The following is a 25,952-nucleotide window of genomic DNA, read 5'->3' as shown; positions in this document are numbered from 1 at the left end:
TATATTTGCCATTAACACTCCGTGAATTGAGCAATAATAAATTCCGGTTTACCAACTTTGAAGAAGAGCTGACTAATAAAATATATAGATGCAGTGAAAACACTTGTATATTAAAGCTATAGCTATATAATGCTGATCAAAATTTAAGAGATTCTAAGAACAAACAAAAATGAGGCGCGTAACATTAAATGATTTGAATATTTAATGAAAAATGACAGCCAGGTACATTGGCTATTCTTAAGGGACTTATCAGCAGAAGCATAAAGACCCAAGTCGCTTACTTTTGAATGGCACATTATGGTTGGGATAAAGTGTAATTTGATTCAATCGTCAGGTGGTTGCTAAAATAAATGTTGATGTTATACAAGTCTCATGCTCTCGGAATACACACAAATCGTTTCGTTTAATCCGAGTCCATTGTTTCGCCCTGACCTAGTGACTTAAGTAGCAAGAGTTGTTGAGGATTACACAATGTTCTCAGCGACTGCGATTCAGGCTAACAGACTAAGAAGGAAACTCGGGTGTGCTGGGTATTTAGGGACGAAAGTGATGCCGGGGTAAAATGTGGTCATTAAGAAGACCCTAAACACGCGCCCATCTGCACTTACGACCGCGTCTTGGTAACTCGGCAACTCTTGGCAACGTGGCTTTGCAACGTGGCTAACAATGACCTTGGGTCCACAAAGCAGTTTACACAACACTTGAACACTTGGACCTCGGAGTCGGATTCAGACATAAACTCTGATCTCCCCGGGCTTTGAAACTATTACCCGAAGCGTGCACAGCAAGCAAGCAAACAGACAGATGTTGACACTTTTTGGGGGTATTACCGGTTTTGGTATTTATTTTTATTACTCAGCGGGCGATAGTGATGAGGCGGAAGGGGAGGGGGAAGAGTCAGCATGCTGCAGGTGACAATAAACGAATTTGAAAATGTTAATAAGCCATAGACGCATTTTGGAGGAGAGGCGGCTGCTCGCTAAGTTTATTTATTTATATGCTGGCAAAACGTTTTAATTAAAGCTTAATTAAAAACAACAATTTACACCAAATTGCCAATTTGCAATTTGCGCTCTGAGGCTTCCACTCAGCTCAGCTCAGCGCGACTCGACTCGACTCTGACTCCGACTCGTTGGCATGATGTTGTTATTTACGTCAATGCAATTAAACTTTTTCAACATTGCATCAGTTAATACCCCAGCGCACCGCTGCTCTCCCCTCCTCTCCCCTCCCCTCTTCTTCCTTTCCCACCTATTTCCGCCCGTCTTCTTCACTCTCCTAGCCATTTCCCTTTTGGTTTTTCGCAATGCGTCCCACGACCCACGCGCCACGCGGGTGCAATGTTTATGCACAAAAGCCTGTTTACACAGCGCTGCAGCTAGTTGCAGCACAATACGCGGCAACATTCGCAACGCGACGCGACGCGACGCGACTCAACCCGACGGCAGCAGGAAGAGAACTTTACCATCAGCTGTCAGATGCGAAAAGTTTCAACGAAAGCCAACAATATGCTATGCTACTTACCTACGCATCCAATTATACCCTGCACTCATTGAAAATTCGAGACAATACCATCATTAGATTTCTCTCTACTAAACTCTTCTTTCCTTATTCATCCACATTAAAGTGTGGATGTCAACAACTAAGATTTAAAACACTAACAATGTGCTGGTTGATATCTCGAAAATCAGAAACCACTTTGGAAATCAAAAATTGGTTCTACAAATCCATACTGAAGTCTGTTTGGACTTACGCTATACAGCTCTGGGCGACTGCTATTGAGACACTTCAGCGTTACCAATTAACAACTTTGCGATGAATTGTCAATGCTCCTTTTTACGTATCACAAAGATCTTAATATTCCAACCATAAACAAAGAAATAAAAAAGTTTCTTAGGATATATTATATATCGATAGACTCCATAACCACGAAAACAATTTAGCCTTAAATATGGTAGACATCAATGTAACAGTAAGAAGGCTGAAAAGATACCACATGCTCGATCTCCCCGATAGATAAATCCAACAAACTGAAAAGATTTTATATATAATAGCATTGGAAAACTGCTATTTCTGCTTATTTAATATTAATTATACAATTTACTTATTGACAGATTGTAAATAAAAGAGAGAGAGAAAATATCCTGAATTAAATTTTGATGTTCGATTTTTAAAAACTCATATTTATTCCAGTCTCTGCATTTTTAAGAAAACAAAAATACAATGTTTCCAAATTTATTTCTTTTTAATCTCTAAAATTCTTATGGTATTGTGCTTCCTAACAAAATCAGGGTGTTCAAATGATATAGAGTATGCTTTAAATGTTTATCAATCGAATCGAGTGCTGTTGTTTTTACTTGTTTTCAACAAACAATCGCAACTGTGGAGGACGATCGTATTTATAAAACAGTTGCTTCAACAAATACGCGAAGGGAAGTTTAAAAATTAGTTGAATTGAAATTGGATTTACATAACAAAATAAAAATCTTTTTGGCAACTGTAATTGCAACTGATACTCAGCATAGTCAACCGCATCGATGTAAATATAATTACTTGAATTCAAGCAGAATTGCTGCCAGTTAAATGACTAATTAGGCCACAAATTTCAAAAGGTTGTGGAGCGAAATCTCTACCGATTTCTTACCAACCATTGAAGCAAGTTATTTAGCTGGCATATCAGATGCTAATGCGCTTTGCTGCCGACAAGTGCATTAACTATGATGAAAACTTAAGCCTGGCTGCGATGTTGCGATGCTCTGACATGAAGTTGGCTGCGCTTTTGCTGCATTTAGTTGCCAGGACGACCAAAATGAAGTAGCCTCTGGAGCATGGCAATCTCAGAAGCCATCATCCTGTTATCGTATGCTAACTTTAGGGTGTTTTGTTGGGGTGTTGCTTAAAGTACCATAAAGTTTAATTGAAAAACAAGCTGCAAACAAGCAGCAGCAACAGCAACAAAACTCAAACAATACCAAGACCGAATTCATTCCCCGCCTCCTTCTCCTCCTTCTTGATGCAGTCATCCACATAGCATAATCAGCTCAAACATCAACCAGGCTTCAACGTCGAGGACTGTTGCTGTTGTTGTTGTTGCTGCTGATGCTGCTGCAGTTGGCGTTGACTGCCTCAATGACGCAATCGCTGTCAAAAGTTTTTATGCATTTTTCGGCTTTTTGTCACGCTGCAGACAGAAACGTCAGCGGCAATGAGGATGAACGACCAAAACGTCAACTCGTTGTCTTGCCCCTCTCCAAATCTCTTCTTGTTCTCTCTCTCTCTCTCGCTTTACCCTTCCCACTCCGTCCTCCATTTGTCCTAGCTCTGGATTTCTTTGGTGCTGTTGGTTTTTGATGTCGGTTTGTGCTTTTGATTTTTAAATTATTCAGCGTCTGGCTCTGGCTTCGTCTGTTTGCCGTCTGCTTGCAACATTTTGCAGCTCATCATTTATCGATGAGTTTTGTTGCAATCCTCAACCGGTTCATTGTGTGCCGCAGTTGGCGATGCGATGCGGTGAGCGATGCGGTGCACAACGTTTGCTACTGAGTGGTGCAATGCGGTTTGTTTCAGTTTGCATCGGCGGTTAATTAGTTTTTGTGACCTGCCACAAGCTCAGCGAAGCGTTGCTACTGTGATTGACTTGATTGGCCAAATGGCCTCTTCTCCTCTTCTCTTTGTCGCTCTTCGCTGTCTCCCCTACGATTCCAAGCCGCAATGTAATTGCAATTATGCTGAGTTCATTAGGCCGCCCATGGAGAGGGCAGCAGCAGCAGCTGTGTTGCAGTTGCAGCCATTGCATGCAACCTCAATTAATGCTGTCAACACCACTTTAAATTTCTTTTTTTGTTCAAGTGATCGATCGATATATTTACTGGCTGCGCTCAGCTAATTATTATGTTGATGAAATCACCACAGATATGGAACGCACAATGCATAATTATCACTTATTGTCTAATAAAAATGAGAATTTATTTTGCACTTGAAAGAATCGAAATGAGCAATCGCTTTCATACTCAACAGTTGCTGCAATCGAAAGTTATCGATAACCGCTTACTTAATGCGTTCACGTCACTCAGCAGTTGCAACTGAGCGCAAGAACGAAAACATTTGTTGTTTATCGGCATCTAAATTCCATATGAAATCTAATTTAATCAGCAATTCTGCTTTAAATAACTTGCAGCTGGACGGTTTTTGTAATTTGTTGTATAAATATAAAGATTTATTTTATTGATAAGAACTTAAAACATTTTTGCTAAGCTTCAGCTTGGCTTCGGGCAATAATGGTGTTGGCACACACACACACACACACACACACACACACACACATGCAAACAAACATACACATACTGGGCACACTTTCATACATGTATTCATTATCTGTGTTCATTTACCCCACATTCCAACCACATGGCTTTGCTGTAGTCCACCACACTAATCCCCTTGCTCCAAAAACTATATGTTTGTCTTCTTTGTCAAGGCAACTACTCTATTAGTTGTGTGTATCCTCTTTAAACATATATATGTGTTTTGCTTTCTGTTTTTGTCTTTCTTTGTGACACTCAACCACACACACACACACACACAACACTTCTATAGACCACAATAGCTGTGAGCACAGATGAGGTGATCACCGAAGGAACCGATTAAATTGGTCCATGTGCTAAATCCCGGCGAGCGAGAATATCTATCGCCCAATTTGATTGGCGTGCAGAATATAGCGATGACATTTTTGCCGTTATCGATGAACTTTGTCAATATCATCGATGCCTTTCGTGAAATTGTGAATGGCGTGCGATATGAGATACTGTTGAATGCCATCGATACAAAGGCCAAGGATGCCGATACCATTTGCCGCCTGGTTGTGCTGGAGAAACCCTGGCTGACCACACAGTGGGGTGACAAACATCGCGAACTGGTCAATTCTAATTGCAGCGATGTCGTCGATAACGCATTGTCTCCCGCAACCGAATCCGAAGAACGCGAGGGCAAATATGTGAGTAACAGCATTTTCAATGGTGGGCGGCGCAACGAGTTGAGCGACAGTGATATGGCTCGTCTAGAGTCGCAAATATTGACAGCGGGCCAAAGCTCTAGCCAAATCCAAAGCAAACGAAGGGTCAGCAACTCCGACGTTTCTGTCTCCTCCTCCTCCTCGTCATCCCCTAGCATCAACAACATAGCCCCACAAGCTGAGCCAGCTAATGAGCCCACAACGTCAATTAGCGTTGATGAGGCATCCACTGTTCCTTTTGAGAGCGACACTGTCGATGCCACCAGCAACAGCCCCCCCAGCCTCAGCAGCAGTAGCAGCAGCACCACGCCCACAGCGGAGCTGAACGATAATGAGAAACGCTGGTTAGATGATTTCCTATCAGTGGGTGCGTATAATTTCGAAAAGACCATCGAACAGCAGCGGTCGGAACTAAAAAACAGCAGCAGCAACAACAACAACAACAGCAGCAGCAGCAGCAACAGGAGTCGGAGCAGGAGAACCCACTGCAGGGACAGGAAGAGGCTTCATCATCGTAATCATCATGAATATGAATATTATTATCATCTCGGCATAAACACAAACACAAACACTATCTCACGCTCTACACCTCCCATGTTCATCTCTTTTTCTCTCTCTCACGCTCACTCTTTGCCATACACACACACACACACACATAAACACGCTAACCCAGTTGATGTCCTATATATATACACACCTATTTACCCGCTATATACAAATACTCGTAAAGTAAATGCGAACAATAAAAAGAAAATGTTATTTAATTGAATTTATTTAAGCTTCTCGTTTTTCTCACCTCAATGCGTTGCAAGCACCTGAGTCTTATGCCTCTTTCCCTCTTCCTTCCATTCGTGTCTTTCGTCTTCTCTGTTGCTGTTGCCCCCTTCATCCCCTCACCCCCCGTGCACAGCACTTATTTCAGCTTAATAATCAAATGAGTTTCCGCTTTCAAATTACGGCCGCAATCTGTTTAACCCGGCCCGTGGTGTCTCTGGCCTCATCTGCCCTCCGACTCCATCCCCATCCCCATACTCCTCTCTCATCTCATGCTCCTCAGATACACTTGTCTATATATGTATATGTATGTGTGTGCATATCTTAGGGGGCCACCTCAAGTGCCGTTATGGGAGCAAGTGTGTAAAGTGTGCAAAGTGTGTGTGCGCGCCCCTCGGGTGACGACACACAAACACACCTACACACACACACACATACTTACTTAGTGCACGGTGTAAAAGTGCTCTCATTATCCTTGATGCTCTACTTTTAACACCCAACTTGACGCAGCGCCCTCGCACAGTGTCCACGATAAGTCACCGGATTTCCAGCTGCGACGCGCTTTAACGTAGTTAACATGCTAAACTCAAGAAAGCCAACAAAAGCTGTTCCAAACCTATGAAGATGAATCTGAATATGTTGCTTAGGGATTGAAAGTGACTCAACATCTTTAATTGCCTTAAACATTTTGAAGATAAGCTAAATCAAAATATAAAAATAACTAGTCATTGCGACTACTATAGACCCTTTTCTTTTAAAATCTTTTAGTGTGTATCATTTAAAAAAAACACATAATTGTAACTTGCATACAATGGGAAGAACAATATTTTTTCCATCGCACGATAGATCGACTGTCGAGAATATAGAATTTGGTAAAAGTATTTACCGTGAAGTTGAATTTGTATAAGCTTCTTAGGGATTGAAAATATAAAAATAACTAGTCATTGTGACTTTAATTGACCCTTTTCTTTTGAAATCTTTTGTTGTGTATTATTAAAAATAAACATAATTGTAACTTGCGCAAGAGATGGGAAGAAGAATAAATTTTCCTTGGCATGAAAGATCGAATATAGAATTTGGTAAAAGTATTAACCGTATTGGCATAGTTTGAAAATAAAATTCACACGAAGCCAAACTGGAAATGTGAATTAATATTGCATTTTGATCTAAAAATAGCACATTTATCAAAGTGATCAGGTTTGCGAAATACCAAAATATATCTTCGTATAAGTAATTTGGCAAGTCGTTATGATGCAACTTGAAATAATTCTGGCCCGTAATCATAATGAATATACACGCGCACAAACACATACACACAAACACACAAACATGGACATAAATTAATTAAATTATCCACTGTAACAGACATTGGTTCAACCCTTTTTTGGTGTGGAGAGTACATGCATATATCGTTGGTAACCTGATTATATGGCTATAGATTCAGCAGTGGCATAAATCTCATTTGAAACCAGGCCAAACCGAAACTGTCAACTGTTCGACCGTTCGATATTTATTGAATTGATTTGAACTTCTAATCCATGGGTCGGTAAATGCTATCGAGTGTTAAGCACTCGACGACTGTCAACATATCGAAATGCATTTTACGGTCCATTTCCCATTGAAAACCAGGACGCTTGTCACAGGATATCGCCCACAAGCCCGCTAAAGCATTATTTACGTTTTAATTTTTATTGAAATACAAGAGAGTGAGTGTGGGGTGGGGTACGGTAAGGGTAAGGGTAAGGAGACATGGGGAAATCCAAAAACATGCCGCTTAATGAATTCATGTCGCGACAGGTCAGACGGAAACAGCAGCCGGAGTTCGATCCCAGTTCGGTCGTTCCTCTATTTTAATTATACACACGTCGTTGCCATTACATTTCATTTCGTATTGTTGTCATTGCATTCTCCCGCCTCGCATTGAAATCACCTGCAATGTCTGCCGGCTGGCGTTTTGCTCTCAGCTCCCAGCTCCCAGCTGCTGCCTGCTGGATTCTGGCTCCTGGCTCCAGGACCACCTGCCAGTCACGTCAATTACACGCCCACACAGTGGAAGAGCCAGCCATTTAAGCTCACCTCGGCCACAACGCACACACCCCAGCAATCTAGCAATGCCAAAGGGCTGCGAATTTTGCAGGCCAAAATGTTTGGTTTAATTGGTTTTGGGCAACATCGGAGCATTGAATGGGTTTGGTTTATACGAGAATGCCACATGTGAGTGTCTTCTCTTCTCTTCCTTTTTTTTATGTTTTTCCTGTACGCTTACGAAGAGCATAATCACTTGGACATGAAATGTGTAACCAAAGCAAAATATGTTCTTTTATACTTCGTGTCCAAGCGTTTCTATATAAACTAATCTCATGGATTTAGAGGTCTTGTCCATATTGATAGGGATTACTTGTTATGTCATTTAGCTTTAATAAAACATGTGAAAGTGTATTGGATGTTCGCCATGTCGAAAAGAACTTGACTTGTTTTGGAAATGTTATTGTGTTGTGCTTTGCTGATTGCCACTGGTTGACTAAGTGGATTGGTTATCTATGAATCTGCCATTCTTTGGGCATGTCATGGATCACAGCTCAGCCCGGGGCACACATAGTTGACATCGTGCTGAGTTGAGACTGATTTAAGGCAAGCAGGCTGAGTCCGTAGCTCTGTTTAGAACTAAAAATGTATTAACGTTCCTCATTTAAACATTTCAACGAAACAACATCGAAATCGCTATATCTAGAAAAGCAACTTTCTCGTTTTTTTTGTACACGTTGCTGACTTTTTTTATACGCACCTAATTAATTTCACGCGTTGCCATTAAAATTGCACAGTATCGAGGAGAGAGAGCAGCAGAAGATTTGATACGAATTAAATTCAATAAACACACACAATGAAGCCATCGTCGCTGCTCCGTTTACGGCACATTTGGATCATGTCCTGTTGGCTACGCAACGAGGCAGTTGCTGCTGCTGCCATGGTGGTGCGTTGTCGAGACAACAGCGTGGATCAACTCGAGAGTGGCAAGAAGCACGTCGTGGAAGCGGAAGCTGGCCAAATGGGCGTCGACTCTCAGGGCAAGTTGCGCATCGTTCGCGTCCTGGACGATTATATTGTGCCCGCCGAGTGTGGCTTCTAGACGACGAATTTGATGAATCTACAAGCCGATGCCGATGGAGATGGAGAAGACGAATTGGACGAATCTACAAGTTATTCTAAATTATTATCGATCTTGACTTTTATTAACCCATTAATGAGTGAACGTTATAAATGCGATTAGATGTATTGCGCTACTATATATAAATTGGGATTATATACAAAATAAATTGGCATAAACGTAATTAACAATTCCGCTTATTTTGCTTTTGCAGTTGTCACGCAGCGAACGCAGCATCGACAACGATATCCCGATTCTTCCTGGTGGCAAGAAACCTTTCGACGAGAAGCAGGCGGAGAAGCAATTGCAGAATACGCTGGACAAGCTAACCGCTGGTGAGGGACCCCACTACAGGTACATATAATTCTTAAAAGATCTAGAACCTTCATCAAAATAATCATTGTCCATTTTATTCGCAGAATTGTGAAAGTCTACTCTGCATCGCGACAAGTTGTGTCGGGAACATTGACGCGTATCGATGCAGATCTGATTGATGGCAGTGAGGAGCAGCATCGTTGCATTGTCGAGATCTGGGCGCAACCATGGCTGGCGAAGGGTCACGACATTTCGTTCAAGTGCCGCAACCAGCCGACGGTTCACGCTCGTCACAGTCGTTCCGTGGAGTGGGCCGAGAAGAAGACGCACAAGAAGCACAATCATCGCACACTCAACAAGGTCGAGCATTTGTTCCACAAATTCCAGATCAAATACAAGCGTCGCTATGCCAACAGCATTGAACACCAAATGCGCTTGCGCATCTTCCGTCAAAATCTGCGTACCATCGAGGAGCTGAACAGCAACGAGCGCGGCAGCGCCAAGTATGGCATTACTGACTTTGCTGACATGACCAGCACGGAGTATAAGCAGCGTGCCAGTCTCTGGCAGCGCAGCGAGAACAAGCCCACGGGTGGCGCATCTGCTGTGGTGCCCGCCTATGCTGGCGATTTGCCCAAAGAATTCGACTGGCGTCAGAAGAATGCAGTCACAAATGTGAAGAATCAAGGCAGCTGCGGCTCCTGCTGGGCCTTCAGTGTGACGGGCAACATTGAGGGATTGTATGCTGTCAAAACTGGCGATCTGCAGGAGTTCTCTGAGCAGGAGCTGCTCGACTGTGATTCCAAAGACAGTGCCTGCAATGGTGGACTTATGGACAATGCTTACCAGTAAATAATTGTGATTAGGAATTATGAATTTTAGTTAATCTTGAAAATCATTTGCAGAGCCATCAAGGACATTGGTGGTCTGGAATACGAGTCGGAGTATCCATATGAGGCTAAGAAGAAATCGTGCCATTTCAACAGAACATTGTCTCACGTTCAGGTCGCTGGCTTCGTCGATCTGCCCAAGGGCAATGAGACCGCCATGCAGGAATGGTTGGTCAGCAATGGACCTATCTCTATCGGTGCGTAAATCTTTTACACTTTTATAACCGCTAATTTAATAGGGTAGAAGTGTATTGTAACTTTGAACCAGGCGGAAATGTATGTATCAGACATAAGGAGGTATCTCCGACCCTATAAAGTATATATAATATATTCTTGATCAGCGTCAACATCCGAGACCATCTGTCTGTCCGTATAAAACACTGGATCTCAGAGACTTATATATATATATATATATATTTTTTTTATGTTTGCACACAGATCAAGTTTGATCACAGACGAGAACAATCGACTGTAGCTTTCTGATTTGTTTTGAAATGTACGTATTATGGAGACTTATCAGGAACAACTATTATTATATTCAATCTTTATTTGATTCACATTAAATTATAATCGTTATGTAATGGGTGCAAGCCATCACTTATGTTACTTGAAAGGAAAGCTTTTACAAGACTATAAAGTTCACTTGTTCACTTTCACTTTGATTTATACTAAGCGATAAATTTGATTATATTACTTGATATGACTGAGTTTTTTTAATATATTTGTTTTATTTATTTCTCGACAGGCATCAATGCCAATGCGATGCAATTCTACCGTGGCGGTGTTTCGCATCCCTGGTCACCACTCTGCTCCAAGAAGAATCTCGATCATGGCGTCCTGATTGTTGGCTACGGCGTTTCCGACTATCCCAATTTCCACAAGACGCTGCCCTATTGGATTGTGAAGAACTCGTGGGGTCCACGCTGGGGCGAGCAGGGTTATTACCGTGTCTATCGTGGTGACAATACGTGTGGCGTTAGTGAGATGGCCACCTCCGCTGTGCTAGCTTAATTGCTGGCGCCAACGCCTCTAATCAACCAACCAATCGATATATATATATAAATATAAATATTATTGTATCTATATTAATGTTTAAAAGCACAAAACTCTTCTGGCTTGCAATTTGTGTGTGTGTGTGTGATGTGGGTGAGTGTGTATTTTTTAAGTTCTGACGACGCGACGATAACGTTAAGTTAAGGAATTATTGTTCCGTGATCCGGGCTCCACAGCATACAAACACAAATGTAATCATCTCATGTACACTCTGTAGTCCATTGGCAGCAACATACACAACATAGTATACAAAACAACGCAGCATACATATATTGAAATTATAAAATAAATTGTAAAGAAACAACATTCTACTATCAAACCGAAATACTTCATTTTAACTGCTGTTTCTGCGTCTATTGTATTGAAGTTTCGATATTTATTGCCCTTCTGAAGGCTGAAGGAATTATTTAAGGAACCTAAAGTATAGATCTCTCACTTCTTTGATATTTCTCTTAGCGTAGAGTTAACAAGAAGATTGAAGCTTTCCGGCCTCATAGAGTATATATATACTTGAACATAGCCATGTCCATTTATCTGCAGTTATGAACATCTATATAGACGAGACATCAAACTTGTTCTCCGGCCGCGTAAATCGAATCGAGTTGATTTTTGGTATATGCAATAATACCTAAAGCCTTTATGAAATTATTAAAGAAGTCATTTTATATGACAAAAAATGGGTGCTTTGGTCGAATCTATGGTATATTTAGCGTACAGTAGTATATCGAAACACCAAATATAAAACTTGGATTAAGTAGTTTCCGGTGTATTCATTTGGTATACTTTGACGATAATATTACATTCGCAATGTTTTGCTTTTATTAAAAATTTTATTTCTCACTCGAGCATGCTCGACTGTAGCTTTCTTAATTTTTATAGATAATAGTCGAACAGTAGATTTAATAGTTTTCGTATTCGCTTAGCTTGATTAGCAGCAGTCGAAGTTTTCTGGCCTCGAGGCCAATGGTCAATGGTTCCTTGGGTATCTGCTCCGTGGCCGTATAGATGTTTGCTGGTGTGAATAGGCCGTAAGCTTCGCAAGATTTGAGAAAGTTGAGCACCTCCTGGACGGCCGGATAGGGTAAAATGATATTCTGCTTCGCCATACCTGTGAGCAATCCGAGCATACAGCGTTTCACATGAAGCCAGGTGTCCGCATAGAGACGCGCACCCGATCCACCCTCGAGAGCGTGCGCGATGCGCGAGAGTCCGAACTCATAGTTGGATTTGGCGCAGTACAAGGTGCCCACGACCAGGTTGACAATGCACAGATGATGGTACTGCTTGCCCTGGTTACCCTTCAGCTCTTCGGCGTTCTCCACTTTCCGCATGAGTTCCTCGGCCTCCTCGTTTTGAAAGGTCATAATGTAGGAGACGCACAAATTGGCCAGCACAGCAGCCGAAACGGACATAATCTGCCAAAAGAATGAAAACGATTGTTTGCGTAAAAGGATGCATCATAATGAACCGATTTTACTCACGTCATCCGAGTGCTGACGGACAATGGGTTCATAGAAAGCTGCCGCCTCCTTGTACTTGTCCTGCATAAAGAGCACATGTCCTGCATTCAAGCGCCATACGGAGCAGATGGCATTCTCGGAGCAGAACTCTGCGCTGGACCGAAACTCACGCTCGGCACCCAGGAAATCATCCTCACGCCAGGAGATCCAGGCTCGCGCCATAACCACTGGGAGATAACTATGAAAGAGAAAATGTATTAATCCATCTGTCTGGAAGGATGATCCTGCTGAGCTTACAGCTCCAGTGCCTGTTCGTAATCCTTGAGTGCATCGCGTAGTGCCTGCTGCTCGCTGGTGGCTCTCACCTCTTGCACTCGGGCGGCCAGGCTGCGCAATTTCCCCGACAAGCTGGAGGCGAGCGTTCCCAGTTTCTTTTCGGCCAACTCGCCGCTGGTTTGGGCCGTGATCAGCGCATCCAGCAGCTCGTACAGATACTGCGAAAGATATTTGTAGGTGAGATCTGTGTGCTCGGCCAGAATGTCGGCAGCGGTCTCGTAGAGCTCGTGCTTGCAGCAGGTGAGCAAGATGTTGGCAAACGTCTCCTTGGGGCAGGCTGGTGCACCCAACTGCAGCAGAAAGGCCAATTTACGCAGACCAGCCACAGGTCCTTGAGCATCCGTCAAGGCCATGTTGTGCAACGTTACCGGATCCAGTTCACTCTCTGCCCGTGGTGGTAGATCGAGCAGTGCGTCCCGTGCAGCCTCCACATTCCCATCCTGATACTCTAGAGCCGCCTTTAGATTGAGCGCTTGTGTGATGCCGGACAATGCCATCGTAATGGGATTGCCAACACTACGTGCACTGCCATCCGTATCCACTTGGGCACCAATGCCCAGCTCTGGATGATTTCGCATGCCTCGCTCCACAATCTCGGAGGTGTAGTCTAGCGCCTGTGCCCGCTGCTTGCGCTGAAAGTGTGCCAATGCCACATTGTAGGCGACCAGCGGATTAAAACCGCCCACTTGCAGCGCCGTTTGGAAACGCTGCACTGCCGCTTCATGCTGATCCGCCTGGAACAGCAAGCAACCCTCGTCATTAAGGGTCTCGGCTGTGCCGCCAGCTCTCTGATTAAGCAGACTCTGAGCTCCCGCATAATCCTCGCTCGAATAGAGAATGGCACTCTGCAATTGCAGGCACTGCTCCCTCAGCTCCAGTTCCTTATCGCTGATCTGTTTCAGGACACGCAGTGCCTCGGCAAAAATGCCAGCCTGATAGAGCGACTGTGCATAGTAGAATCTATTAAGGAAATGAATCAGCAACCGCAGTGATGCCTCTGTATGTCCAGAACTAACCTGTACTTGGATTCCTTGGGCACCAGCTGACAGAGCTGTTCATAGCAACTGGCCGCCTCCTCATACTTCTGGGCATGGTAGTAACAATGTCCCAGCGTGGACAGACCGGCTCGAGTATTGGCCGCCTCTCCACAATTCACAATGCACTCGATGACATCCTCGTAGCGTTTATCCTTGATCTGAATTGTATCAGGGAGTTAAAGTGTTCATCGATAGGACTCTAAATCAATTTTTGGTTAAATTACCAGATTGTAGATAGTGCGTGTTACATGTCCTTCCCGTAAGATAATTCCTTGGTGCAGCATTATGTCTGGTTTTGAAAGAAATGAATAATTTTTCGTTAGGATTCGTTGTGGCTTCTATAGTCATGGTTACGAAATAGGAAAGTCGAGTTATAAGCGAAAAACTGTTTAGCCAATTGGACTAAGCAGTACAAAATGGGGAAATACCGAACAATGCTGCAAGCAGTTCAATAACCTGTTTTCATAGCTGTTGAGTACACTGCTTTCAGTGCTGCTGAACCAACTGCTTGCAAATCATGTGAGCTAAGCTGTCATAAGAGTTACATATTTATCGATTAGTATCCTGTTTAAACCTCATTTAGACCAAGTGAATCTGCTTCAACGATCCTTACACCAAAGTCGCAACTGGCGAAGAATATCAAAGGCAATAAAGGCAAATTGATAAATTATTCGACACTGATGACATTCAGTGGCGATTTTATTTTCAAATTTTTTGTATGCTTCTGTCTATTTTTATTCATTTTTTGCGAGTTTTTTTTTGTAAGTACTTCAAAGCAATTTGCCAATTATTCTGTTTAATTTTTCAACAACATTTGTCGTTGTTGTACGTAGGATAAGTTTGTCTCAGATTTTTACGAGTCATACTTCCGCCCCTGCAAATAAATAGAATCTAGTAAACGTAATATTAAATCTAGAGTTAAGATTTTCGGTAGATACAATCATAACTACGGTCTTTACGATTTGGTTGCGATCAGATAAACAGTCATAGAAGACCATTAAGTTAAAATTGCTTTCTTGTTTTCTCTACTTTACTTAATGCGCGTTGAGCCCCAGGGATCGTGATAACAAATTTGAATTATAACTTTGGAAATGTCTGTTTTTGATTTCCAATTTCCAATCGCAAATTGGGAAAAAAAAAACTATAGCTCTATCTCTTATAGTCTCTGAGATCCAGTGTTTCAACCGGACGGACGGACAGGCACACAGACACACAGTCGGACAGACGGATATGGCTAGATCGTCTCGGCTGTTGACGCTGATCAAGAATATATATACTTTATAGGGTCGGAGATGCCTCCTTCTACCTGTTACATACATTTCCTGCCGGCACAAAGTTATAATACCCTTCTAGCGGGTATAAAAATATGTATGTTTGTCAGCATGCGTTATAACCAGTTGGGGACTCAATTGCCGAAACGGACTTTATCCAGTTTGTAGAAGATTCCTTTCATCCCAAAATGGTTTTAGAGATTGCAGTCACTAACGAAAGCATTTTCCTGACGACAAAACACACGGTTACCACAGTGAAACGATTTCAATAATAACAATGAAATCACAAATATGGATGCCAAAAACGCGTTCCTTAAGTCCTATGCCACCAAGATGTTGAGCTATATGAATCTCACGATGAAATCATGTGATGTTTTATATGAGTACGTAATTGGCAACTGGAAGTATGTGAAACCGGAAAAGCAAACCGAAACAAAACGTAGCTATACGGGGGATATCGCTTACCTTCTGGGATCAAGAAAAAGCAAAAAAAGCTTTGAGTAAATGTTACAAATATTATTTAAATCAACTTTCTCTCGGAACTATAATATAACTATATAAAATTGGAACAGCATTGAAAGGGATCCCCAGGGAGCCCAGGGATCGTGATAACAAATTTGAATTATAACTTTTGGAAATGTTTGCTTTTGATTTGAAGTATGGATATAAAGCGTATAAAGGTATACCCTGTAAATCCTGAAAATATCTAAAACTAACTAATGAAGTTAAAAAACTAATTCATAAATAACAAAGAACTCTAAAAGAAATGTAAATGTATCTTTTTATTGAAAGCTATTAAGTTTTGATTTTTCATCGATGCTTTACGTAAAACTGTTTTATATGGCGTCCGTTTAGAGCGAATTTCGGATTTGATTACTATCAGCAGTTTGCTAAAGCATAAATATTTTTTGTTAAATTCAATAGCTCAGTTTAAAATTGAATTTGCTCGGGTTAAGTTCAAAAATGCGGATAAATGTAGTAGGAATATATTTGTTTTGCCTTATAAAAAATGTTGTTATGGGCACGGATATTCCTTATTCAATGCTTTTATTACATTGCATGCAATTTCGATGTGAATTTTCATACTATTACAAAATAAATTCTTGCGTAATCGAATACAATATTAAGGGAGAATCTGCGATTTATTCAACTAAACGCGGGACACTGAAGGAAGATCGTAAATTTCTCCCAACAGATGGAGAAATTAAAGTGATTAATGAAAATTTTCGTTTCTACGATTGGACAATTTCCGATATATCTAACAAATTAAATTATAATTGTACAGATATTCGAAAAATAATAAGTCACTTTATGTATCAAAATACATTCTTGCCGGAAATGAGTGGAACATGTGACACAGATTTTCTTGAGCACGATTCGATAAGAGAATTACAAGTACAAATAAGTAACATTGATTTTCCACTAATATGGCAAGATACATTTCTTAAAGGCGTAAAAAATCTGGAAATATTTAAACTCCTTTGTGAGGTTTCTTATAAGTATAAAATAGATTTACAAAAAGAAGCATTCAACAATTTAAAAAACTTAGAAGAACTTGAAATTTCACTCTGCAATCTAACTCTCACAAAAGATCACTTTCGAGATTTAACAAAATTAAAATATCTACACTTGAATGATATGCATTTAAATGATTTCGAATGGTTACGGTAAGATATCAAATTGTCTTAAAATCATAAAAGTTACTTAAAACACTTACGGCTTCTTTTTTATTTCAGATCTGAAACACTTCAAACGAATTTGGAATATTTGCAACTAAAGTTAACTACGATAGCTGTTGGGTAGCTAGTTATCAAAATGTTGCGCCAATTAATTATACAGCTATTGAATACTTAAATAGGTTTCAGAAATTAGGCATAATTCAAATTTCCAATTCACACCTTTTGGAATACATGCTTAGAAATGATACTTCCATTAAAGCTTTCATTTGCGAAAAAGGTATTAACAGTTGCGAATTCAAAGTAGACATCAACAATCGGACATGTCCCAATGACTGTAAATGCACACTTGATCGAGAGGATATGCGATTTAAGATAGAATGCAATACGTCTGAGTACCATCACGAAATTCCTGAGTTACCGATCCCAATAATTGGAAACACATCTCTGTACTTTAATAATGCAAATCTCACCACTTTACCATCATATAACTTATACGGATATTCCCAAGTAAAGGAATTATATTTAGCAAACAACCAACTTTCACATTTGACCATTGATCAACTTCCGGAAAATCTGACATATTTAGATATCCGAAATAATAGTCTACAAACCATTGATAAAAGTGTTCTCGAATTTCTTGCTAATCGATCCAGAATTATACAAATTTTATTATCGGGCAATCCATGGATCTGTCATTGTAAAAACCAACATTTAATAATATTCGTGCAAGACCCTGCGAATAAAATCGTGGATAGAAAAAACATACTTTGTGGAGATGTCAAGATGGGGCGAATGACAAATATTTCTATGTCATCAATTTGTTATTCCTTAAATGACAGCTTGAACATGATAATAATCGGAGTATCATTTGGAATTATTATTGTAATATGCACATATTTATATTACAAGGATTTAATTCTAATGTGGTTATATGAACGGAATCTTTGTGTAAGCTGCATAGCCCAAGCCGAACCCGATAATGATCTAAAATACGACGCCTTTCTCGCATTTTCCCACCAAGATTTGGGATTTGTAGAGGAATATGTGGAGAAGCTAGAGAGAGGACCCTCTCAATATCAATTATACTTTTATCATCGCGACTGGTTGATAGGCGAGTGCATTCCCGATTGCATATTGAGGTCAATCGAAGACTCCAAACGAATAATAATCTTGTTAACGGAGAATTTTATTAAGTCTTCATGGGGTCGATTTGAGTTTCGCTCTGCCATTCAAGCCACATCGACTAATAAATACAAACGACTTATTGTTATAGTGTACCCTGGAATTGATATTAATGATCTGGATATTGAGTTAAGGAACTACATGAAATTCAACACGTATCTGACGAGAGATGATCCACAATTCTGGAGAAAGCTAATGTTCGGGATGCCTCATAAGGAAGAGACAGTTGATACGTGTGAAGAAAGCAGTTTATAAAACAAAAAAAAAATTTAATTTCGCTAAGATTCCCAATATATATATTTCGTATGCATATAATTTTCTAGTTTAAATAAGAAAATATTAATGTTTTCCAATCCAAATAGATTTATCTAGCCAGTTAAAATGCATAAATAAAATAATGTAAACTTTTATCATACACACATCATATAAAATAATTATAATCTATGTAAAACCAGTTAAAATGCAAGAATGTAATATTGTTAAACAAATGCAATTAAATAAATCGAGAAGAGTTAACATTTACATTTCACGGGTCAAACGACTTAGCCTCAGAATCGGCCACATACTATCCAATGTCATCTATGATTCTATCAAATTAGAATAATTCCTTGGTTCAGCATCAGTCAATCATTTAAAGAAGTAAATACTACGTGACAAAAAGTAAGAAAAGGTAACATCTTCTAAATTAATTTCATCCCCTTCAAAGTAATCCCTTGACTCGAAACGCGTTCTCCGAAATGGTCGCTTGAGTTTGGGAATAGACAGAAGTCACACGGAGCCAAACCTGGAGATATCCCGATCATATCAGTCAGGTCTCTAATAGTTAAGCGACGATTTTTGAGCCATTGACGTGTTGATTGAGTGGATAGACGTCCGGAGCGCTGCCTTTTCGGACCTTTTTTGAAGTCTTTGTACTTCTTATAAAGATTTTTCTAAGGCATGAAAGAATCACATTCTCCAACATCTTCAACGTTTCCGCAGCAGAAATTTGATTTTATAAAGAAAATGTGATGGCACTTCGATGCTCAATTAAATCAGACATTGCAAAAATCGAGAAATGCACTCTTGGTCGTATGATAAACACAAGCGTTAATATATTACTCATAATGCCATTGACATGAAATTCGCCCACAGTAGTAAGATTCGGGTTTCATTGAGCCGCTTATTGTAATGTAAGAAGGCTAGAGTCGAGTGTGCTTGACTGTGAAATACCCGCTAACCATTTTGAAAAAAATGTAAATAAATTCGGTATTATTCTCAAAATATACCAAAAGAATATAATACATAAAAATTCGATATAGTACCACCTTCAAAATATACCACAGACGGCACAATTTAACAGATTGTCACCCAAAGTAACTAAGACCCCTAGTAAGTATGCGTTTTTGTCCATACAAAAGTATTTCTTTAACAACTTCAACAATTTGTATCTGAATGCAACCAAATTTTCAGGAATCTCAATTTCTATAGTTGTTATTGTATATACCAAAATTCGACTATATCTTTAAAATTACGCTTGTTATTCGATTGAAATGCTATTTTTGATGTTTTTCGGGGGCGGAAATTTAAAACAAACTTGATCTACGTGCAAACATAACAAATGCTGTCGAAAAAAAATTATAACCATATCTCTTATAGTCTCTGAGATTCAGTGTTTCATACGGACATGGCTAGATCGTCTCGGCTGTTGATGTTGATCAAGAATATACATACTTTATAGGGGCAGAGATGTGTCCATTTACCTGTTACATACATTTCATGCCACCACAATGTTATAATACCCTTCTACCCTATGGGTAGCGGGTATAAAAAGTACACTTTTTATACAGCCAAGAATCTGTATAGGCGGTTGGCAATTTCCCAGCCTCCACGTAAGTAAATGAAATCAGCCGTGTTGAGTCTGTTTACAGTTCGTGTGAGCTCGACTCGAGCTATGTTAAAATTTCATTTATGTACATATATTGGAAATGTATGTATGTTAAGTACGCAGAGGCCCAGCATTAAGATCGTCGAGTCAAATTGCTTTCTTGTTTACTTTACTCAAAGTTATTTTAATATGCTTTGAGCCCCAGGGATATTGATAAGCAATTTCAAATACAAATTTTCGAAATATTATGTTGATGAACAACAACGCCACAAAAAAAGTGGCACTCTTAATATTCACAAATTAAAATTGATTTGAGGTTTCTTCAGATGTTTTCCGAAACGTGCAATTATTTGTAAGTTTATTATTAAGAAAAGTTCGTATAAATTGTTACCTCAAAACTGTTTTCACTTTTGTAAATCACGAAAAATATTAAAAAGTAATAGTGGAATTAAAAATCCAATTTAAGAACCTATTTTTGCTTAAAAACTTTCAAAATTTGATTTCTTCAATGTCTTAACTGAGCTGTTTAAACTTGCATCTAATTACAGGGCATTTCGGACTCGAGCACTTTCAGCAGTTTTAACAAGAAACAAGTAAGAAAGTTACAGTCGAGTATACTCGACTGTGAGATACCCGCTACGCATTTTGAATAAAAGAAATATATTTTTTTCAAAATATACCATAGACGGCCCAATATGCCAGATTGTCAGCCAAAGCAACTAAGACCACTAGTAAGTAGGCGTTTTTGCCCATTCAAAAGTATTTCCTTAATAACTTCGACAATTTTTATCTGATCGCAACCAAATTTTATGGAATCATAAATACTATAGTAGTTGTTGTATATACCAAAACTCTAGCTTTAAAATTACGCTTGTTTATCGATTTTTTTGATTTGCGGGGGCGGAAGTGGGCGTGGTAAAAATTTTAAACAAACTTGATTTGCGTGCAAACATGACAAATGCTGTCGAAAAAAATTAAAGCTTTATCTCTTAAAGTCTCTGAGATCCAGTGTTTCATACGGACGGACGGACAGACGGACATGGCTAGATCGTCTCGGCTGTTGATGCTGATCAAGAATATATATACTTTATAGGGTCGGAGATGCCTCGTTCTACCTGCTACATACATTTTCTTCCGGCACAAAGTTATAATACTCTTCTACCCTATGGGTAGCGGGTATAAAAATAGTTTTGTGCAAACCGATAACTCAGTGTGAAATTAATTTGACTGGGGTTGGACCATATTTTGCAATGCTCTCTAAAGTTGTTCAAATGTATTTATTCTGCGTCTTAGGGACAGTGATTATGGGAAACGATTTTCCACGTTCAACTCTAATAGTGGACATGAATAAAAATGATTGTACATTTAAATACTTTTACGACTGAGTTCTGCTTCATCGAAATACATTGTAGAAGGACTATACACGACTTATGAAAACCATTGTGAGGACAAGGTGTACTTTACGACGAAAAGCGATCGTGACACGTATTTAAAGGCATGCATTACCCCAACAGATGGAAATCTTGGACTGGCAAGCCTTAAAGAAATCAACGCAAATAATAATTTACTCAATTACAAAAATATATCCGATTTAGCGTATTATTTGATTCTATACTGTACAGATATTAGGAAAGTAATATTTGACTTTATTAAGTTCAAAAGGAATTTTCCTTTAGAATATGGATTTTGTGAATCCCGCGTTTTTCGACAGGAAGCTCTAAGGAATTTACACATATATATAAATGATCTTTATTATCCAATTGAATTACAAGATAATTTTCAAAAAGGTGTCGAAAACTTGGAATTACTTAAACTAAATTGTGGTAAATTTAGTATACATGAAATATATATACACAAAAAGGCATTAAACAATTTACAAAGCTTGATAAAACTTGAAATTGAACGTTGTAAGATCACAGTCTTCACTGAAGACCATTTTCAAAATTTAACAAATTTAAGATCACTGCACTTAAAAAATATTATGATACCTCATTTCGACTGGCTACGGTAAGCTTGAGTGTTAAGTTTTAAAAAATATATAAAAAAATATAAATATATGTGAATGTACTTTCTAACAGTTGACATCTTCATTATCGATAAATTCTTCATACAATTAAGAATAATTTATTTTTTTCAGATCCGAAACCCTTCAATCGAATTTGGAATATTTGGAACTCACTGATGAAACTATTAAATATACAACTTGGCAGTATTTAACAAAGTTTAAGAAATTAAGTATAATTGACATTTCTTCTGCATTAAATTTAGAATATCTTTTTAAAAACAAATATTACATTAAAGCTTTCATTTGCGATAGTGGCGTTAACAGTTGCGAACTCAAAGTGGACATCAACAATCGCACATGCCCCAAAGACTGTAAATGTACACTTGATCGAGAGGATATGCGATTTAAGATAGAATGCAATACGTCTGAGTACCATCAAGAAGTTCCTGAGTTACCGATCCCTATAATTGGAAACACTTCTCTGTACTTTAATAATGCAAATCTCACCACTTTACCATCATATAACTTATACGGATATCCCCAAGTAAAGGAATTGTACTTAGCAAACAACCAACTTTCACATTTGGCCATTGATCAACTTCCGGAAAATCTGACATATTTAGATATCCGAAATAATAGTCTACAAACCATTGATAAAAGCGTTCTCGAATTTCTCGCTAATCGATCCAGAATTATACAAATTTTATTATCGGGCAATCCATGGATCTGTCATTGTGAAAACAAACATTTAATAATATTCGTGAAAGACTCTGCAAATAAAATCGTGGATAGAAAAAACATACTTTGTGGAGATGTCAAGATGGGGCAAATGACAAATATTTTTATATCATCAATTTGTAATTCCTTAAATGACACCTTGAACATGATAATAATCGGAGTATCATTTGGAATTATTATTGTAATATGCACATATTTATATTACAAGGAATTAATTCTAATGTGGTTGTATGAACGGAATCTTTGTGTAAGGTGCATAGCCCAAGCGGAACCCGATAATGATCTAAAATACGATGCCTTTCTCGCATTTTCCCACCAAGATTTGGAATTTGTAGAGGAATATGTGGAGAAGCTAGAGAGAGGACCCTCTCAATATCAATTTTACTTTTATCATCGCGACTGGTTGATAGGCGAGTGTATTCCCGATTGCATATTGAGGTCAATCGAAGACTCCAAACGAATAATAATCTTGTTAACGGAGAATTTTATTAAGTCTTCATGGGGTCGATTTGAGTTTCGCTCTGCCATTCAAGCCACATCGACTAATAAATACAAACGACTGATTGTTATAGTGTACCCTGGAATTGATATTAATGGTCTATATATTGAGTTAAGGAACTACATCAAATTCAACACGTATCTGACGAGAGATGATCCACAATTCTGGAGAAAGCTAATGTTCGGGATGCCTCATAAGGAACAGACGGTTCATACGTGTGAAGAAAGCAGTTTATAAAACAAAAATATTTGAATTTTAATAAAATTTTCCAATTTTTACACTGTAGTTAAATAGAAATATGTCGAATGTATAAAATTATTCAATTGTTGTCAAAGATTCAAAAATGTAACAAAAATTGAAAAGTTACTGAAAACAAAAGAATTTACAACTTTATTACTAAACCACTAACCTATTAAAAAAGACTTAATGTTTTTAAACCTAAAAAAGAATTAGACAACCTATTAAAATGTGATATGTAAAATGCAAACTTGTCTCATACATTAAAAAAAATGATTATAATTTATGCCAGGACTAATCTATAAGTCCTACAAAGCGAAAGTGTAATATTGATAAGCAAATTCAATTTAATACAATAAATCCATAAGAATTTCAATATTCTATCTAAGTTCGTCTTTTAGCTTGATCGTCTTTGCTTGCATGGAGGCTTAATTTATTAAATTTCATATTTTTAGGTCCGCTACCTATAGCGTAGAAAGGTATTATTGTTAAGGGGCTGTCTATATATAATTGTAATACTTTTTATTGTTGTACGCAGATCAAGTTAGTTTTGGATTTTCCATAAACGTCCCAAATTTTCCCGTCTTCAAAATCTATGGACTGAATTGCATACTTTTTAAAATAGCCCTAGCGATTGACCAGCTATAGCCCCAACACTCAGGAGACGACAATTCAACTAGGCGACGGTATTTCTTATATACAAATTTTTTATTTCTCTATAAAATTTAATTTAATTTTTCTCAAACTCGAATTCTATAGTAACTTTGAGATCAACAATTTCTTTTGGTTATATTTGATCCCATGGGATGGAGATAACAAATACGCTTGTTGGTGGATAAAAATGATTAATCGTTATATTTTGTTACCCTTTAAAAATTGAAAATATTAAAGACCACAATTTGAAAACAAGTTTTCAAATATTAATAGGTATCCAGAATTTTATTTATTTTCTGTAAAAAAAAAAGTTTATCCTATAATGTTACTTATATTAAGTGATAATTTCATATCGTTATAGGGTATCTTGTGGTCGAGCACTTTGAAAGGCTATCCAAAAAATTGCAGTTTCTCTAAATAAAACATGCCAATAGCTTGCACAGTTTGAAATTGACTCCGTATAAGCAAAAACCTATTTGAAATGCGGATACAAATTTGGATTTATATATTCTGTTGTGTTTTACAAAAAGTTGTCATCGAAAGTTTCTCTAAATGTTCTGAACTTGAATTGCACAAAACTTATTTTGGAATTAATTGCAAATTCAAATATTATAATAAATATTGTGACTCTGGCAATATATCTTACACTATCGAAGGCGACTTGCCCACTTATAAAACAAATTGCTCAACAATCATTGGCAAAGAATCTATAATTAATCAAGTATCGAACTTTAATAAATCTATTTCCCAACGAATACAGTCAGTTAAACTTGCAAGCGTTTATAGTCCATACTATGAATTGAAAGATGAGTTTCTACCGACTTTGATTAACTTAAAGCAATTAGAATGGCATATGTATTATAACTGTGAAAATATTAGTGCATTGATAAGAAACTTTAAATATCTCTCTCAGCTTTCAATTCACGTTCATTATCGCTTCCGGCAGTATTCGGTTACCTATAAATATGAAGGAAGAAGAAATCACTCCTTTGTCCCTGACTATACGTACTCTGTGGAGCATTGTATATTAAATGATGCGCTCTTCAAAGATATTCAAAATTTGGAAGTATTAGAAGTCAGTCTATGAAGACACAGTTCGTCCCTTGGAATTTCAAGGAAACGTATTTTGCAATTTGAGAAACTTATCAATAATATCATTAGAAAACTCTGAAAAAATAGATCTAACGACAAAGTGCATTGAAAAATTAACAAACTTAAAATTTTTGTATTTAAACAACAAATCAACTTTAAAAGAAATTATTCAGTAAGTATTTTTCCAATTTAGACTATGTAATACTAGAGTTATATGACTACCAAAGTATTCAATATATAGAAAAGGGAGACATCGGTTGCCTCTTGAAATGTATTTACTACCTACAAAAATTGTTACACCATATATTGTAAATTGTTATTTTTATACCCGCTACCCATAGGGTAGAAGGGTATTATAACTTTGTGCCGGCAGGAAATGTATGTAACAGGTAGAAGGAGGCATCTCCGACCCTATAAAGTATATATATTCTTGATCAGCGTCAACAGCCGAGACGATATAGCCATGTCCGTCTGTCCGTCTGTGTGTCTGTGTGTCTGTCCGTCCGTCCGTATGAACACCTAGATCTCAGAGACTATAAGAGATAGAGCTATAATTTTTTTTCGACAGCATTTGAAATGTTTGCACGCAGATCAAGTTTGTTTCAAATTTTTGCCACGCCCACTTAATACCCCCGCAAATCAAAAAAATCGAATAACAAACGTAATTTTAAAGCTAGAGTTGCGAATTTTGGTTTATATAATAATTACTA

General features: G+C 38.4%; 5 protein-coding genes and 1 long non-coding RNA gene across 6 annotated transcripts; 5 read left to right on the top strand and 1 right to left on the bottom strand.

Moving 5' to 3' along the window:
- Positions 1-4,624: 4,624 nt before the first annotated feature.
- LOC117573862 (putative cysteine proteinase CG12163) lies at positions 4,625-11,508 on the top strand (the record flags this gene model as incomplete). The annotated part of the gene is made up of 5 exons (XM_034257333.2): positions 4,625-4,990; positions 9,142-9,281; positions 9,347-10,090; positions 10,148-10,329; positions 10,878-11,508. Coding segments are annotated over 5 exons (1,698 nt in total), but the record flags the coding sequence as incomplete, so codon positions are not given.
- On the top strand, positions 8,415-9,118 carry LOC117573863 (uncharacterized). The gene has a single exon (XM_034257335.2). The coding sequence runs from the start codon at positions 8,664-8,666 to the stop codon at positions 8,907-8,909; it is 246 nt and encodes an 81-aa protein (XP_034113226.1). The 5' UTR covers positions 8,415-8,663; the 3' UTR covers positions 8,910-9,118.
- A 576-nt stretch (positions 11,509-12,084) lies between the features above and the next one.
- LOC117576241 (tetratricopeptide repeat protein 30 homolog) lies at positions 12,085-14,334 on the bottom strand. The gene is made up of 5 exons (XM_034260859.2): positions 14,243-14,334; positions 13,998-14,176; positions 12,943-13,941; positions 12,667-12,883; positions 12,085-12,600 (listed from the first exon to the last, which is right to left on the bottom strand). The coding sequence occupies exons 1-5, from the start codon at positions 14,300-14,302 to the stop codon at positions 12,085-12,087; spliced, it is 1,971 nt and encodes a 656-aa protein (XP_034116750.1). The 5' UTR covers positions 14,303-14,334.
- Positions 14,335-17,460: 3,126 nt separating this feature from the next.
- On the top strand, positions 17,461-18,588 carry LOC127566135 (protein toll-like; the record flags this gene model as incomplete). The annotated part of the gene is made up of 1 exon (XM_052007772.1): positions 17,461-18,588. A coding segment is annotated over one exon (945 nt), but the record flags the coding sequence as incomplete, so codon positions are not given.
- A 3,349-nt stretch (positions 18,589-21,937) lies between these two features.
- LOC127565912 (protein toll-like) lies at positions 21,938-23,553 on the top strand. Its single transcript, XM_052006832.1, has 3 exons — positions 21,938-22,024; positions 22,155-22,252; positions 22,319-23,553. Exons 1-3 carry the CDS (start codon positions 21,999-22,001, stop codon positions 23,494-23,496), a joined length of 1,302 nt encoding a protein of 433 aa, XP_051862792.1. The 5' UTR covers positions 21,938-21,998; the 3' UTR covers positions 23,497-23,553.
- Positions 23,554-24,033: 480 nt separating this feature from the next.
- LOC127566137 (uncharacterized) lies at positions 24,034-24,759 on the top strand. Its single transcript, XR_007955429.1, has 3 exons — positions 24,034-24,182; positions 24,256-24,423; positions 24,512-24,759. It is a non-coding gene; the product is annotated as an uncharacterized LOC127566137 (long non-coding RNA).
- The last annotated feature ends 1,193 nt before the right edge of the window (positions 24,760-25,952 follow it).

Source organism: Drosophila albomicans, chromosome 2R (assembly GCF_009650485.2).
Source record: "Drosophila albomicans strain 15112-1751.03 chromosome 2R, ASM965048v2, whole genome shotgun sequence".
In the NCBI taxonomy this organism is placed as follows: Eukaryota; Metazoa; Arthropoda; class Insecta; order Diptera; family Drosophilidae; genus Drosophila; species Drosophila albomicans.
This window is presented reverse-complemented; position numbering and strand designations above follow the sequence as displayed.

Coding starts and splice junctions, on each gene's coding strand:
- LOC127565912 (XM_052006832.1), top strand. CDS start 21,999: ATGATACCTCATTTCGACTGGCTACG. Junction 22,025..22,154: donor CCTCATTTCGACTGGCTACG/GTAAGCTTGAGT, acceptor TATTTTTTTCAG/ATCCGAAACCCTTCAATCGA. Junction 22,253..22,318: donor AACAAAGTTTAAGAAATTAA/GTATAATTGACA, acceptor ATTACATTAAAG/CTTTCATTTGCGATAGTGGC.
- LOC117573863 (XM_034257335.2), top strand. CDS start 8,664: ATGAAGCCATCGTCGCTGCTCCGTTTACGGCACATTTGGATCATGTCC.
- LOC117576241 (XM_034260859.2), bottom strand. CDS start 14,302: ATGCTGCACCAAGGAATTATCTTACGGGAAGGACATGTAACACGCACT. Junction 14,177..14,242: donor CACGCACTATCTACAATCTG/GTAATTTAACCA, acceptor GATACAATTCAG/ATCAAGGATAAACGCTACGA. Junction 12,884..12,942: donor TACGAACAGGCACTGGAGCT/GTAAGCTCAGCA, acceptor TCTCTTTCATAG/TTATCTCCCAGTGGTTATGG.